We start from the raw sequence: 17,517 nt of genomic DNA, 5'->3' as shown, positions 1-17,517 counted from the left end.
ATCTTATTATCAACTTTGAGTCACCAATAATTTACATACCATTTTAGTTAGAAACCTTTCTCTTGCTTCTTTCCAGGAGGAAATCACAATTCACAACACGTTCTCCACACCGGTAGAAACCATCAAGAATACTTTGGAATCCATTTGCACGTAATCAAGCCCTTAAAACTAAGTTCCTCCAACTCGACCAAGCCACGCAAGTCGCTAAGTCCAGGTGTATTTCCACAAAGCACCTGTAGAAAACCCCCATATCATATGCACCCAAGGAACCTATCTTATCCATTACCATACTGATCCAACCTACTACCCAATTGTCCTATTTTTCTCCGAGTCCCTTCCGAATTTATCTTCAGATTGATACTTCTTCTTGCTAAAATACTATGATATTTAACCACAACTTACCCCACAAACCTTAGCATAGAACCACAACGCCCTACAGCCCATAAGCAACCGTATTCTTCTTAAGCACCTTAAAAAATACCACAACTACAACACTCACTCTGAGAATACATTATGTGAATTTGAAATTATTCTTCTTACCTTCCTTACACAAAACGTAGAATCCATAGTCATATAGAATTTCTGCAAGTCCAAGTACCATCAAACGCAAATCTCAGATTTTATCCATACACAAGTCCGGAAACATTCTCAATTGCTATATATAATTCTTAATTGAGTTATAAACATTTCAATTTGTAAACATCGTGCCAAAATGTATTAAATAAATCGGGAATAACTTCAAATTTAGCACATAAGTCATAAATGACATAACAGAGCTGTTCAAATTTCCAGAATCGGATTCCGGCTCCGATATCAAAAAGTCAACCCCGTGGTCAAACTTGGAAACTTTAGCCTTTAAATTGCTAGTTCCGTTAAATGGTCATAACTTGAGCTAGGGACCTTCAAATTAAATTTCGGGCATACGCTCAAGTTCCGAATCACGTTACGGAGCTACCGGAACTGTCAAAACACTGATCCGAATCCGTTTGCTAAAAATGTTGACCAAAGTCAATTCAATTGAGTTTTAAAGCTCTATTTCACATTTTAATTCATTTTTTACATAAAAACTTTTTGAAAAATTGTACGGACTGCGCACGCGAGTCGAGAAATAAGAAATGGTGCTTTTCGAGGTTTTAGAATACAGAATTACTTATTAAATTTAAAGATGATATTTTGGGTCATCACACATAGTTGTGAACCGATAATCATAGCTCCACTACTAAGTAACATTAATTTTAATGAGTTTGATAGTCAATTATTCATTGGATAATTGGGAGGATAGTGAATTACACACAACTGTAGACTTACTTCAAATTTGTGTTGGTCTTATCTCAAAATTCAAATATTTGGCAGTAGAAATACTCATTGTTAATGGCTTCTTGTGCAGCTTCCATTCCTAAGATCATTGCGTCTGCACGCTGTTTACTGAAAATTCCACATTGGCGATAGATACAAATTTAAGATTATATAAACGCAGCTTAATATAAAGGATCTAATTGTCTTATATTAGTTTGGAAATTGGGCTTGTTGGCTAATTGGGGAAAGTGCATAGATACTTGATTTTTGGGCCACTAAGATGTCCTTAAATTAGTTTTTTTTATTTAATTTTACTAATTTCGGACACAACTTTAGACGTACGTGATTGAAATAGCACAATTCGCGTTAGAAGTTACAAATATTATCTGAAGTTGGAAAGTCATAGTCATATGTTGTGGTTTCAGACAAAACGTCTTAAGTGCATGCAAAAAATTGGTTGCTATTTAGATGCATAAGTTTTAAGTGCAATGTTTGCACTTATGACGCTTTAGTCCGAAGTGCAACCAAATTTTTGCATGCACTTACAATAATTGCATTTAAGATATACTTAACACGTTTTAGACTGAATTGCATCCAATATTTTGCATGCACTAGAAACTTGTTTTTCGAATTTTCACAATACAACATACGGTATAATGCCCAAATTTACTTTAAATAAGCTCAAATTTAAATCATAAATATCATAAACGAAAAACTTGAATCGTAAATTTATTAAATCAATAACAAATCTAACAAATCCATCTTGCAACTAAGTCCAAGCAGTATCAAAGAAAGGAGTGTCACGACAGCTCACTAACGTAAAATATCATAAATTACCTTAGAACTTGCTCACAAACACCATGTAAACCCATTGTCACTTATGTTTTCACAGCAAATAAGAAAAAGAAGGAGAGGGATAAGGAGGAAAAACAGAAAGCAGTATTTTGTCTGAAGTTATTTGTACATAGTATAATAATTAATTTTTTTTATAAAGTCGGCAGCACAAGGTAACTGGGAGCGATCAAAATAGGGCTCCCCATGAAACCTTTTTTAATTGTTGTATATAGTTTAGAAATTGTCTTGGGCCTAGGTGTTGGGATCAATTAGTCCAAAGATACTATCAACATTGTGTGATATTATTTATATTGGGACAAGCCCATACAATTTGGAGTTTTATTCATAGATTCAAGACTTGATATGTTGGATAATTTGGAAGGGTGCTTCACCATTTGATACATTACAGGATATGCTTGTAAAACTTTGTAGGGAAAAAAAATCATATTTTTATTATACGTAAAGCTATTGTAACTTGAACTATTCTTAAAACCTGGTACAGGTTATAGCTGTCACAACCCAATTTCACCTATAGGTCGTGATGGCACCCAACACTATAGCTAGGCAAGTCAATTAGTAATTTAAACTCATATTCAATTCTTTTAAAAATTAATCGAGTAATTAAACTCTTCTTACTTGCAGGAATTTAGTAAAGTAAAACAACCAAGAACAAAATTTAAATCCAAACATTCTACTAGTGTGTGTGCAAAGACCCGGTATCACAAGTATATGAGCATCTAGTAGATTATACAAACTCCAAATATTGTTTGAAATAAAATAGACAGAATACAAATACAAGAAGAGATACTGGTAGCTGCAGAACGACTCATAAAAGTAGCTCACCACTACGCCTCTGGATAACGTGGGTGTGCGATGATAGGTCCTCCACTAGTACTTGCCTCAGGTCCTGCACAAAAAGTGCAGCAAGTGTAGTATGAGTACGTAAACAACGTATACCCAGTAAGTATCAAACCTAATCTCGAAGTGGTAGAGAGGAGATGGCCGACTTTGATACTCACCAAGGATCAATAATAATAAATAAAAATAAAATTGCAATATCTTGGTCAATACGATTTATAGAATTTGCAATGATTTTCTTTAACCAGCAGAAATAATTAAATTCCTTCAAAAGCAACAATTCTCCATATATTAATTAAATTCCTTCAATTTCAATAAATTTTTAATTTATCAATTAGCCTAATTTACAGGAATAACAATAATTCCTTAACAAGGATAGATAATTATTCTTTAAATTCCAACAATTTCCAATTTATCAATTAGCTTCACAAGCTGCAATAAACTATCAAAGTATCGTATAATTATTATTATTTGGTACGATTTCTGCCGAGGTCGTACGACCCGATCCAGAGTGTCGTGTACACTGCCGAGGGATGTGCGGCGCGATCCATGGATGCATCTATCCTGCCGAGGTGTTCGGCCCGCTCCACAAGAAAGGAGGACATTTTCTTATGTACCTCCGGAAAGAGAGTATATTTATTATAAGATCAATTCGAGAGAATGAATAATTTTTCTTAACAATTAATTAATTTAAACAGAAAATCAAGCATATGAGATTTTTATCCTTTTATATTTTTATCTAACAATTCACAATATATATACATATATATCAAATAATATTAATTAAACAAAGAATACAATTTACACAAGTAATCATGCTTTGAGTCCTAAACTACCCAGACTATAGCATTAATAGTAGCTACGCACGGACTCTCGTTACCTCGTACGTACGTAGCCCCCACAATTAGCAATAATTATTACTTTAATTACCTATGGGGTAATTTCTCCCTCACAAGATTAGACACGAGACTTACCTCGTCTTGCTCTAATTTAATCCACTAGTACGCCTTTTCCTCGATTATCCAACTTTGATTGGCTCGAATTTAACCAAAACTAATTCGATACAATCACTAAAAATTATAAGGATCAATTCCCTAAAAAAATTAATACATTTTCAATAAAAATACGAAATTAATTAAAATTCTTTTATAGGGTCCACGTCTCGGAATCCGGCTAACATTACGAAATCAGACAACCCATTCAATTACGAGTCCAACCATACCAATTTCACTCAAATCCGACTCTGAATCAATACAAAAATCTCAAAAATTCATTTCTATGAGATTTCAAATTTTTCTGAATTTCAATCTCAAAACACTAATTAAATAGTAAAAACAATGATATAATTGTGTATATATGTGATGACCCAAGAGGTCATCTTATGTTTTAGAACTCGAATCTTCACTCTTAATACTTAAAATCTCATTTTTACTATCCTCAATTTGCGTGCGCAGTCCGGGCAGGTTTCCGAAAAGCTTTTATGTTTAAAACTAATAAAAATAAGAATCTTTGCCTTAAAAAGTTGATTTTAGTTGACTTCGGTCAACATTGTTGGGAAACCAGCCCAGATCCATGTTTTGACGGTCCTGGTGGGTCCGTATCAAATTATGGGACCTGGGCGTATGCCCGGAATCGAATTCGGATGTCCCTAGCTCAAGTTATGAATTTTTGATAAAAATTAAAAGTTTGGAAATTATTTATTTTTAAAAATTGATTGATATTTGGCATTGTTAGTATCGGGTCCGTATTTTTGTTTCGGATCTCGGTACAGGTTCATTATGATATTTAAGACCCGTCTGTGAAATTTGGTGAGAAATGAAGTTAATTTGACATGATTTGGACATCCAGTTGAGAAAATAGAAATTTTAAAGTGTTCTTGAGAATTTCATTTGATTTGGTGCTAAATTCGTAGTTCTAGGTGTTATTTTGGCAATTTGATCGCGTGAGCAGGTCCGTATGATGTTTTTAGACTTGTGTGCATGTTTGGTTTGGAGCCCGGAGGGCTCGGGTGAGTTTCGGATAAGCCACGGGATGTTTTGGACTTCGAAAATGTGGTATTTTGCTGCAGCAGGTGTTCTAGCATGTCCTTCTTCGCGTTCGTGAAGGTATTCTCGCAAAGACGAAGAGTAAACTAGGCAGCTAAAGTTTACTTCTTCGTAAAGGCTTGGTCGTAAACGCGAAGCGATGGGGGCGTTACCCTTCACGAACGCGACAAGCCCATCACGAACGCGTAGTGTTGGGCATTGGGGAGGGGGAGTTAGTCATTTCTTCATCGCGGACACTGTCTCGCGAACGCGAAGCCCAGGGAAGGGTAGCCTACGTGAACAAGAGCACTGTCTTGCAAACACTAAGGCTTGGCAGCCTATACTCTTCGCGAACGCGATAGTGCTCCCGTGAACACGATGAACACTATCGCCCAACACTTAACAGAATCCAAAAACGTGATTTTAGCCAAAATTTCATTTTTCTCATACCAAAGGGTAAGAGATAATTTTTGAAGAGCCATTTCTTCACCAAATTATTGGTAAGTGATTCTAAACAATTTTATATCAATTACCCATTACATTTCTTGAATTATCAACCAAAAATCTAGAGTTTTCATGGTAGAATTAGGGGTTAGGGTAGAAACTAGGAATTTCGGAAATTTGGGGATTTAGACCTCAATTTGAGGCCGGATTCCAAAACCAATTATATATTCGGGCTCGGGGATGAATGGGTAAATGGATTTTGGTCCGAACATCGGATTTTGACCAAGCGGACCCGGGGTCGATTTTTGACTTTTTGGAGGATAATTTAATTTATGCAATATAATTGATTCATTTAGCAGTATTTGATATTATTGAGTCATTTTTGAATAGATACGAGTGTTGTGGAGGTGAATCCCAAAGGAAAAGCTGTGATTGAGAATTAAGTGGCCTTCGGAGCGAGGTAAGTATAGAGTCTAACCCTGACTTGAGGGAATTAGGAACCTTAGATTACTTGCAATGTGAAATCCATGTGAGGGGAGTATATGTGAGGTGACGAGTACTTATGCGCCGCCAATTTACATGTTTTTCATGTTTCTCTGTTTTTCTTATATTGTCTCTTTCCTATGTCAAATTGCTACGTGTTATACTAGTATTGTTCAATTTATCATTCTTAACATGTTTACGGATTTTCTGGTGATAATTGAGTTTTTATTTCAAAGTTGAGATTGATATTATGGAACCAAATATTGAAGTAAGGTTTGTACTTGTTATTCTATCTCCCTGTTGTTATTTATGCATTGCATTATGGTAAGGGAGAGTGTTAATGCACGAAGGGTGATGCCCTGCCATATTGTGAGTATTAATGCACGAAGGGTGATGCCGTGCCATATTGTTAGTGTTAATGCACGAAGGGTGATGTCGTGCCATGATATGAGAGTTAATGCACGAAGGATGATGCCGTGCCGTTTCTGTTAATTTTATGGTGAGATTGAGAGTAAAAGCACGAAGGGTGATGCCGTGCATTTTTCCTTACTATATTCACTATTCCTGTTGATTCATGGTATATTGACTGCTCCGGTGATCATTCTGTTGTAGTTCTTTATCTTATACTCCCCTCAGTATGTTCCTCTCCCGACAATTACTGTTTAGTTCTTCATTTCTGTTATTTGTATATTCACTATTAATTTGTACAGGTTGATTAGTAGGTGCCTTGCCTTAGCCTCGTCTCTACTTCGTCGAGGTAGGCTTGACACTTACCAGTACATGGGGTCGGTTGTACTGATGCTGCACTCTGCACTTTCTGTGCAGGCTTTGATACCGGCTCAGGTTGATCGAGATTTTGTTATTGGTCCGCTGTCCGGAGACTCAAGGTAGATCTGTCGGTGTTCATAGACCTTGAAGTCCACGTCTATCTTTCATGCCCTACTGTTTCCTTTCATTCAATCAGTTGTATTTCTTCCAGACTATTACTTGTAATAAATTCTAGAATGCTCATGAATTGTGACTCCAGATCCGGGTGGTAGGAATTAATAAAGTTTTATAAATATTCGTACCTCTTATATTTCATCTTAGTTAATTGTTGTTATTTACTGAATGGAAATAAGGAATTAGTTTAACGATTTTCTAACGTTGGCTTGCCTAGCAAGTGAAATGTTAGGCACCATCACGGTCCCGTCGGTGGGAAATTTCGGGTCGTGACAGTTGGTATCAGAGCACTAGGTTACATAGGTCTCACGAGTCACGTGCAAGCTTAGTAGAGTCTAAAGGATCGGTACGGAGACGTCTGTACTTATCTCTCAGAGGCTATGAAGTCTAGGAACAATAATACCTCTTCCATTCCTTATCGTGCGACATTGATTTTGCTTGAAACCTATATCTTACATTCCTTTGTATCTACTCGTGTATGACATTGCACACTCGGTATCAGTTGTGCGTCGACGGTTCGTGATGCCGCAGATGAACTATGAGGGAGCCATAGATGCTCAAACATTGCCTCAACTTGTGGTTTTTGATTGAAGATGCGGACGTATAAAGAGATCACCCAGTGAATTGTGACTTTCTATGGTTATGAGACTAGAACGAATCTTTTGTTGCTTGATATGATCGACTTTGAGGTCATCCTGGGTATGGACTGGTTGTCTCCATATCACATTATCCTTGATTGCCATGCCAAGATGGTTACCTTGGCGATGCCAAGGTTGCCTAGATTAGAGTGGAAGGGTTCGTCTGTCAGTCGAGTTACCTCTTTTCTAAAGGCTCAACACATGGTCGAGAAGGGTTGTTTGGATTATCTAGATTATGTTCAAGATACTACTACAGAGACTCCGACAATTGATTTGGTGCCCGTAGTCCGGGAGTTCTCTGATATGTTTCCCTATGATCTTCCCAACTTGCCACCAGATCGTGATACCGATTTCTGCATTGATTTGGCTCCAGGTACCCAGCCTATCTTTATTCCACCGTACCGCATGGCTCCGAAAGAGCTGAAGGAATTGAAGGAACAACTTGAGGAGTTGCTAGCAAAAGGGTTCGTCAGACCAAGTGTGTTGCCTTGGGGTACACCGATGTTATATGTGAAGAAGAAATATGAGACTATGCGGATGTGTATTGATTACTGATAAGTGAGAATTTTGACTACTTATTAGTACATTTTTGCTTTTGTTTTAGTATAAAAGCTTTAAATTGTATTCCCATAACTAATGAAAAGTGCAAAGTTGCAGGAATGTGGGAAGTTGGACTCCCGAGATGAAATACAACTCGTAAAGGAGTAGTCTGAGCTCAAGGCAACAAAATAGTACAAAAGCATACAAAGTGAGGTCCGCAGAAAGAATTTTGCTGCCGCAAACAATGAAGGCAATCCCAATAGACATTATAGCAAACTGCGGACCGTACAGGAAGTGCGCGGCCGCAAATGAAGAGCTTGAAATCAACTTCAGAGTGTGCAAATTTCCAAGTTCCAAGTCCCTCCAAATTGCGAACCGCACAAGAATTCTGCGGCCGCAGACATAAAAGTGCGGACAACAGAAGACTAGGTTGTGGCCGTAGTTCTAAATCTGCAGACCACATAAATGTTGTATCACAGACACAGTTCAGAATCGTGCGGCCGCAGAATCCCAACTCCTGCAAGATGAAGAATAATGCGGACCGCACATGGAATTGTGCGGCCGCAGAACCTCCCGAAGGGCATTTTTGTCCAAAATTTCCAGTCTTGTATAAATAGACGAGTTTCATATAATTAGGTCAACTTTTGACATCAACAAGTCCTGTAGCCGTTTTTCTTTGCCTCTGTTGGAAGTTTTCTATATTTTAGAGTATTTTACTATAGATTTTATCATTGTAACTTTACAATATGAGTTTAATTAGTATTTGTTCTTCTATTTCTTCAATTTCAAGCATAAGTAGCTAGCTTTTTACTAGGGTTGTGATCCAACCCTAGTATGTAATCCTTATGGGTATCTAATTTAGTGTTTGTTTATGATTGCATATTTATTATTTAGTATTATTTATGCTTTAATTTGTAGAATTAATGGTTGCAAATATTAGTTCATGCCTATTTGACTTAGTTTCTACTTGAGAAAGAGAGACTTAGTCTAGGAAAACTTGGCTAACAAGAAATTGGGTCAATCGAGTGATTGATTAACCTAATTAAAAGGTTCAACCTAGAGACAGTAATAACCTGACTTGAGCTTTTATCAACCATTTTGTGTGATACCCATTTGGACTTGAGAAAGCCAAATTGGGCAAAATCACTCTCTGACCGAGAGGTATTGAGTGGGTATTTGAGAGTTGTTAGATATAATACACCCCGATCAATAAAATAAGCATTAAGGTTTTTATACCATTAAGCGAACACCTAGGTGATGGTCATAGCCCTAGGCTTTTTACAAACTTGAAAAACACAAAAACAATTATCCTATTTTTATTTCTTTACTTTTCAATCTTTAGTTTAAAAATAGAGATAGAAACAAAACCATTTTGTGGAAGTGCAAACTAAGATAGTTAAAATTCACGCATTAGAATATATACCCCTAACTCTCATCAAGCTCCCTATGGATTCGATCCTGACTCTTCGTTGGGTTACTATAATTGCAATCAACTGTTTCATACCTTATTTTGAGGTGTACGTTATGCGCGATATTCAATTTTTGGCGCTGTTACCGGGGATCTACAAACGGTGTTAGCTATTTATTTGGGTGTGTTTTTGGAAGATCTTCTTTTCCTTTCATGTTACTAATGTGTTGGGAAATTATAGGTTCAACCATGGCAAACAAGGATCTCAGAAACATTGCTTTAGGGGTTTTGGATGTTGATGATGATCAAATGGATGAGTTTCATCTTGAACCTCAAGCCAATAGATGAGGTCGAGTGCCTCAAGACAATGTGCCCGCTCCAGCCCCACCTCCACCACGAGTGGATCCACACCGGGTGTTGCCGAATGAAGTATATGCAAGTGCTATAGTCCCTCCCCATATAAGGGTTGGCAAATTTCAAATAACCAACGTGATACTCACCTTGCTTGAGCAACGAGGGTTCTTCCCTAGTGCTCCGGGTAAAAAAACATACAAACATTTGAAGGGGTTCGTGGATACGTGTTGGGGGAGTAAACAAACAAATGTCTCCGAGGATTCTTTGAGGCTAAGGCTTTTTCCCTTATCTCTACGGGGGAAAGCTTTAGATTGGTTGGAACGTTTGTCGAACCATTCCATTCACACTTGGGATGAATTGTCGGAAAAGTTTATCTCTAAGTAATTCTCTCTGGGGCACATGGCTACACTTAGAGATGAAATTCTAGCATTCAAGCAAGAGCCCAATGAACCACTACACGAGATATGGGAGCCATATAGAACAATGGTTAAAGAATGTCCCAACAACGATATGACAGAGAACATGATTCAACAAACTTTCTATCGTGGGATTAACACAACCAACCAATGTGTAGTGAATCATTTTACCGGTGGGAACATCATGACTACACCTTATGCGGAGGCATGTGAAATCTTAGATGAAATGGCAGACACATCATCAACATGGCAATCTCGGGCTAATGTTCCACAAGGTGATCCCAACGTGATTCACCTCCATAAAGAGTTGCATGACCATGGGCAATCCATAGCCGAATTGACTACCACCATGAATCAACTAGCAAAGGCTCAACTTCAATAAGTGCAAAATCCTAGGCAAGTTAATGCCATGGAGAGAGTAAACATGATGGTGAACAAACAAAAAATTAAGGGTCCACAAGTGCATCAACTAGTGGATTATTTTGTACAAGAAGATAGTGGGTTTGATCAAGATGATTCTTACAATGACCAAGAAGAGGAGGTGCAATATGTCAACAACTTTCAATGGCAACAGAACAATTTCCAAGGCCCAAATCATCAACAATGGCAACCTCAAAACAATCAAGGCAATTGGAAATATAACAACCAAGGTAATTGGAGTGGTGGAAATAATCAAGGAAATTGGCATAACAACAACAATAAAGGAAATTGGAATGGTAATAATCAAGGTAATTGGGGTGGTAACAATTAAGGTGTATGGAACAATAATCAAGGCAACCGGGGGTTGGATTTTCAAAGGCCCCCGATGTATCAACAATCGAGCAACTTACCTCCTTATCCTTCCCATGGTCCTAGTTCTTCCAACAATGAAATGAGGCGTATTGAGAACATGTTCAACCAAATGATGGAGAAGAATGCCAATTACGATGCTCAACTTTCCTCGCACAACACAACGATCCGCAACTTAAAAGTGCAAATGGGGAAAATCTCTCAAGCTCAAAATTCTCGTCCTAAGGAGTCACTACCAAGTGACACGGTGGTGAACCCAAAGGGTGGGAACAACATGGGGAATGCCATGGCCGTTAAGACAAGAAGTGTAAGAGGTGGGAATGCACCCACCTCAAGTCAAAGGCAACTTATGGATGATGAGCAAATAGTACAAGAAGAATAGATCTCGAACAATGTGGTGAAAGCACATGACGAAGTGAGGATTGATATTGATGACAATGTGGAAGAGGCTCAAGAGGAAGTGGACCCATCTAGGGATTACGTTATTGACATACCGGAACCGGTAGTGCAAAAGGCTAAGGCACCATTGCCTAAGCCTCCTCTTCCATATCCTCAAAGGCTTGCCAAGAAAAATTGCAAGAAACAATTCCAAAATTTCATTGAGATGATGAAGAGTCTCTCGATCAGTGTGCCATTAGTTGAAGCTTTGGAACAAATGCCCGGTTATGCAAAGTTTATGAAGGATTTGGATGAATTTTTAAACTATCAAAGTCACTCATCAAGTGAGTGCAATTATGCTTTCAATGGCTCCTAAATTGGAAGATCCAAACGCTTTCACAATTCCTTGTACCATTGGAAGTGCCGAGTTTGCTAAATCTCTTTGTGATCTTGGGGCAAGTATAAATTTGATGCCCTATTCAGTTTTCAAGACTTGGGGGATTGGGACCAAGACCCACATCTATGAGATTACAAATGGTCGATCATACCATGAAGAGACCGCTGGGAGTGATGGAAGATGTATTGGTTCGTGTTGATATATTCATTCTTCTAGCCGATTTTGTCATTCTTTATTATGAAGTGGACTATGATGTGCCGATTATTCTTGGAAGGCCTTTCCTTGCTATGGGGAAGGCTCTTGTTAATGTGGAAGACGGATAACTCACTTTCCGGGTGGGTGATGAAAAGGTGATATTCCACGTGTGCAAATCTATGCGGCAACCTAATAGAAATGAAGTGTGTTCTTTTGTGGACTTGGTGACCGATGTAGGTGATATGTTGGAGGCTTTCTTGCTCAACTTTGATGATGACAATATGGATGGCTTCATGGAATGTGTGAATTCTTTGCAAGTAATAGGGTTGTACAACTATGCACCCCGGAAACTCTCCTTGGATCTTTAAAATAGGAAAACTCCTCCTACAAAGCCTTCAATTGAAGAGCCTCCGACCTTGGAGTTGAATCCACTGCCTCCACATCTTTGGTATGAATTACTTGGTTCTTATTATACTTTACCGGTTATTCTTTCCTCTCGTTTGACTAACGTGCAGGTTGACTCCACATTGGTGGTGCTACATAAAAGGTGGAAGGCTATTCGATGGACATTGGTGGATATTCGGGGAATAAGCCCCTCATTTTGCATGCAAAAGATCAACTTGGAGGAAGACTCCAAATCATTTATTGAACATAAATGAAGACTCAATGAGGCTATGCAAGAATTGGTCAAAAAGGAGATTATCAAGTGGTTGGATGTCAGGGTTGTCTACCCTATTTCCGATAGTTCGTGGACCTCTCCAGTGCAATGTGTCCCAAAGAAGGGAGGCATGACGGTGGTCACTAATGATAAGAATGAGTTGATTCCCACAAAAATGGTGACCGGGTGGAGAGTGTGTATGGACTATCATAAGCTCAACAAAGTCACAAGGAATGATCATTGTCCACTTTCCTTCCTTGACCAAATAATTGATAGTTTGGCCGGCCGTGATTTCTATTTCTTTCTAGATGGATATTTGGGAACAACCAAATCCTTATTGCTCCGGAAGATCAAGAGAAAATAACTTTTACACGTCCCTATGGTACTTTCGCATTCAAGCGGATGCCATTCGGTTTATGTAATGCACCGTCGACTTTGCAAAGTTGTATGATGGCTATCTTCACAGACATGGTGGAGGAATATCTTGAAGCTTTCATGAATGACTTCTCGATGGTTAGGGATTCCTTTGATGATTTCTTGCCAAATTTGGATAAAGTATTGGCAAGATGTGAAGAAACGAATTTGGAGCTAAATTGGGAGAAGTATCATTTCATGGTCGAGGAAGGCATTATCCTTAGCCATAAGATCTCTAAGAATGGCATTGAAGTCGACAAGGCAAATATTGAGGTCATTTCTATATTTCCACCTCCAACTTCGGGAAAGGCGTGCGGAGTTTCTTAGGCCACGTGGGGTTTTACCAACGTTTCATCAAGGATTTTTCTAAAATGGTGAACCCGTTGTGCAAAATTTTAGAGAAAGATGTTAATTTTCACTTCAATGATGATTGCATGAGAGCCTTTGAATTGTTAAAGTTCAAGTTGACAACCACTCCCATTATCACTGCTCGTAATTTGAATATCCCTTTTGAGCTCATGTGCGATGCTAGTGATGTAGCAGTTGGAGCTATTTTGGGGAAATGTATCAACAAAATTTTTCATTAGGTCTACTATGTTAGTAAGACCATGAATAGTTCCCAAGTCAACTACACCATTACGGAGAAAGATCTCTTTGCCATTGTGTTCACAATTGAGAAGTTTCGCCCGTACTTGATGGGTGCGAAAGTTATTATCCGCACGAATCATGCAGCACTTCGCTAGCTTATGAGCAAGAAATATTCAAATCTCGCTTGATGAGATGGGTGATTTTGTTGCAATAGTTTGATATTGACATCTAAGATAGAAAAAGGAGTAAAAATCAAGTGACGGACCACTTGTCTCATTTTGGAGGAGGGGAGGCCGCATGATGACCTTTAAATCAATGACTCCTTACCCGATGAGCAACTCTTGGCTATTTCAATGAAGGAGGTTCCATGGTTCGCGGATCTAGCAAATTTTCTTGTGTGTAGAATTATCCCGGATGAGTTCTTTTCAAACCAAAGAATCAAGCTCAAACGATATTGTCAAGATTATTAATAGGATGAGTCATACCTTTACCGGAGTTGTACGGATGGGGTAATTAGTAGATGTATATCGGAAGAATAGAAAAGAGATATTCTTGGGGCTTGTCATTCTTCGCCATATGGTAGCCACCATGGCGGAGCAAGAACGGCGGCCAAAATACTAAGTTGGGGTTTCTATTAGCCCACTCTTTACAAGGATGAAAGTGATTTAGTGAAAAGATGTTATGAATGTCAAAAGGCCGGTGGAATTTCGAAGAAGAATGAAATGCCTCTCAATACTATTTTATAGATTGATATCTTTGATGTGTGGGGTATTTATTTCATGGGTCCTTATGTGAGTTCTTGTGGAAATACCTACATCTTGGTCATAGTTGATTATGTATCTAAATGGGTTTAGGCCATTGCTCTATCCAACAATGAAGCAAGAAGTGTGGTGGCGTTCTTGAAGAAGAATATTTTCACAACGCTTGGTAATCCGCGGGCTATCATGAGCGATGGGGGGTCGTATTTTTGCAACAAGGCTTTTGATACTTTACTTAGCAAGTATGGTGTTACTCATAAAGTTATGACTCCCTATCATCCACAAGCTGGCGGTCAAGTGGAAGTCTCAAACCGGGAGATAAAGAGTATCTTGTCCAAAACAGTGAATGTTAACCGGACGGATTGGTCCAAAAAGCTCGATGATGCATTATGGGCTTATCGGACGGCTTACAAAACACCTATCAGGATGTTTTCATACCGATTGGTGTTCGGAAAAGCTTGTCATCTCCCGGTGGAACTTAAGCACAAAGCCATATGGGTTCTAAATAAGTTGAATCTTGATTGGGATGTAGCCTCTAATTTGAGGGTTGCACATTTGAATGAATTGGATGAATTATGGTACCATGCTTATGCAAGTTCGTCCTTGTACAAATAAAAGATGAAATATATGCATGACAAATATATTTGGAATAAAGAGTTCAAAGTGGGTGATTTTATTCTGTTGTTCAACTCATGGTTGATGATGTTTCCTTAAAAGCTAAAGTCTAAATGGAGTGGTCCCTTTGAAATTATGGGTGTGACGCCTTTCGGTGTATTAGACTTAAAGAAAAAAACCAATGAGCTAGGTAGTTAGCAATGCGTATTACTAAATATGTGTGCTCTTTTTCCTTCACTAGGATTTTTTTCCCACGTGGTTTTTTCTAGTAAGGTTTTAACGAGGCACATTATATTTTAATGAACATCCAAGGGGGAGTGTTATGAATATATTATATTATGGATGTTCATTTAGTACTCCGTTGTAAATAAGCTTCCTGAAGAAGTTTATCCATATGAGACTCCGCCATAAATATATTTATCTATTTAGTACTCTATTGGAAATAAGCCTCCTGAAGAAGCTTATCCTTTCGATACTCCGCTATGGATAAATATTACCAATGATAAAAAATTATTTATATCTTACACAGCAGCTTACACAGCAGCAGCAGCTTACACAGAAGCTTGCAGTAGCAGCTTACACAGCAGCTTCCTTTCTTCTATAAATAGAGGAGAATTCAAAGTTTGAAGTTTGAATAATATATCAGTTTCTCTCTATACTTGTCTTTACTTTACAGTCTTTATTTTATAACAGTCTATAGTTTTTCTCTTACAATAATTACTTATTTGGGAGATAGTCAAATAGGTTTATTTTATTGCTGGTAGTACATAGTACGAATTACACCTTCGTAAAATGGGCTAGCGATATGTGAATTAAGGGAGGAATCAATAGAGGCAACGACTTTATGCTACGACGACCGAACTTGAAGAAAGTTGAGAAGATCAAAACCAGTTGGCGTGACAAAGAAAAACCAAAAATGAATCCTCAAATCTGGCACAAAGTTGCTGCTATTTCTGGTAAAACTACTTCTCTTTGGATACTCCACCATGTCAATTTCTTATGTTTTGCATTTGTCATAGCTCCTATCTTGAAAAATCTTTTTTGGGTTTAAAGAATTTTTAACTTAGAAAATTGTAAGCTGTGGAAAACAGGTGTAGCTGCTCTTGGGTTAGGAACTTATGGAGCTCATGTCTTCAAGCCCAAAAATCCCACTTACAAAGAGGTTCTTGTTTTCTTTTCTCTTTTTTCCCAATTTTTTTAGATGAAAATTCTTTTTTCCATCATTTAGTGTAGGGAATTTTTTTTCTAATTTTTGGATTATTTTGTTGCAATTGGTAATTAAAGGTGTGGAATACTGCATCACTGTACCATTTGGTTCACACTGCTGCCCTTGTTTCTGCTCCTATCACTAAACATCCAAACATTGTGAGTTCCCTAACTGCATATTTATCTTTGTGACCTATTTAAAGCCTTCAACTTTGCTGGGTGATGGATATAATCTGTTTTTTTTCCCCTCTTCCTCTTTTTGGTTGTAGTTTGGAGGACTGCTAACTGGTGGAATTATCGCATGTGAGACAGTGAGATTGAGTACTCTGAGAGTGTGAGCTTATGAACGAGATGCGTTGCATTTGACATGCGTACTTGTGATACATGCATAGAGGTGCATTTCCTTCTGCTACCCAGTTTTGGGGACATTTATTATTTTACATATATCTTGACATGTAGGCATAAAGAAGTACTTTCCTCATGCTATCTGAAAATGAAACATCTTACTCGTTGTTGAAAGGATTTTGGAAAAAATCACAGTTTTCAAACTTACTCGTATTTTTGCTTTTTCGGTAAAAGATTTGGATTTTCAGTGAGATACTTGAAAAGAAATGCCTATTTTTCTGGATTTGTGAACAAACTGAGCCTTTTATTTTTAAGATACTCTTTTGTTATTGTATATTGTGAAATATTGGTGTTGGACCCGACCTTTTTGTTAGCGCGTTACTACTTTCAACCTAAGGTTAGGTTTGTTACTTATTGAGTACATGGGGTCGGTTATACTCATACTACACTTCTGGACCTTGCGTGCAGATGTTGGCCATTGATGTTGTGTTCGTTGAGAGCTGGATCTAAAGATGTACCTGCGTTCCAGTTGTAGCTGCCTCTTGTTCGCGGTAGCCTTAGAACTATAAAACTCTGTTTATGTACTTTTCAAACAGATGATGTATTTACTTCATTTCATCTTTGAAAACTCTATTCTTAGAAGCTCATGATTTGTACTACCAGTTCTTGGGGAATGAATAAGATTTAGATTTTTTTTTACTTAAATTGCTTTAATAATTGTTATTGTAATTGGATATTTGATAATTGGCTTACCTAGCGGGTTGGGTTAGGTGCCATCATGACTAGTCGGATTTTGGGTTTTGACAACTTCATTGTATTTGGTCATAATTAATTAATCCTCAATATATTAAAAATGGAATAAAATGGAGTTCTTGTGTGAGTCATGCATTCTATGTGATATGTTAAATTGCTGAAAATTTAGCAGATATAAATGAAA

The 17,517-nt window shown here is 37.8% G+C and overlaps 1 protein-coding gene across 1 annotated transcript; it reads left to right on the top strand.

The window, feature by feature from the left end:
- Positions 1–15,802: 15,802 nt before the first annotated feature.
- LOC107782096 (uncharacterized) lies at positions 15,803–17,285 on the top strand. Its single transcript, XM_016602929.2, has 5 exons — positions 15,803–15,985; positions 16,121–16,191; positions 16,314–16,394; positions 16,505–16,629; positions 17,049–17,285. Exons 1-4 carry the CDS (start codon positions 15,874–15,876, stop codon positions 16,571–16,573), a joined length of 333 nt encoding a protein of 110 aa, XP_016458415.1. The 5' UTR covers positions 15,803–15,873; the 3' UTR covers positions 16,574–16,629; positions 17,049–17,285.
- Positions 17,286–17,517: the final 232 nt, after the last annotated feature.

This window comes from Nicotiana tabacum, chromosome 14, assembly GCF_000715075.1.
Source record: "Nicotiana tabacum cultivar K326 chromosome 14, ASM71507v2, whole genome shotgun sequence".
In the NCBI taxonomy this organism is placed as follows: domain Eukaryota; kingdom Viridiplantae; phylum Streptophyta; class Magnoliopsida; order Solanales; family Solanaceae; genus Nicotiana; species Nicotiana tabacum.
Note: the sequence above shows the minus strand (reverse complement) of the source record. Positions and strands in the feature narration are given on the sequence as shown.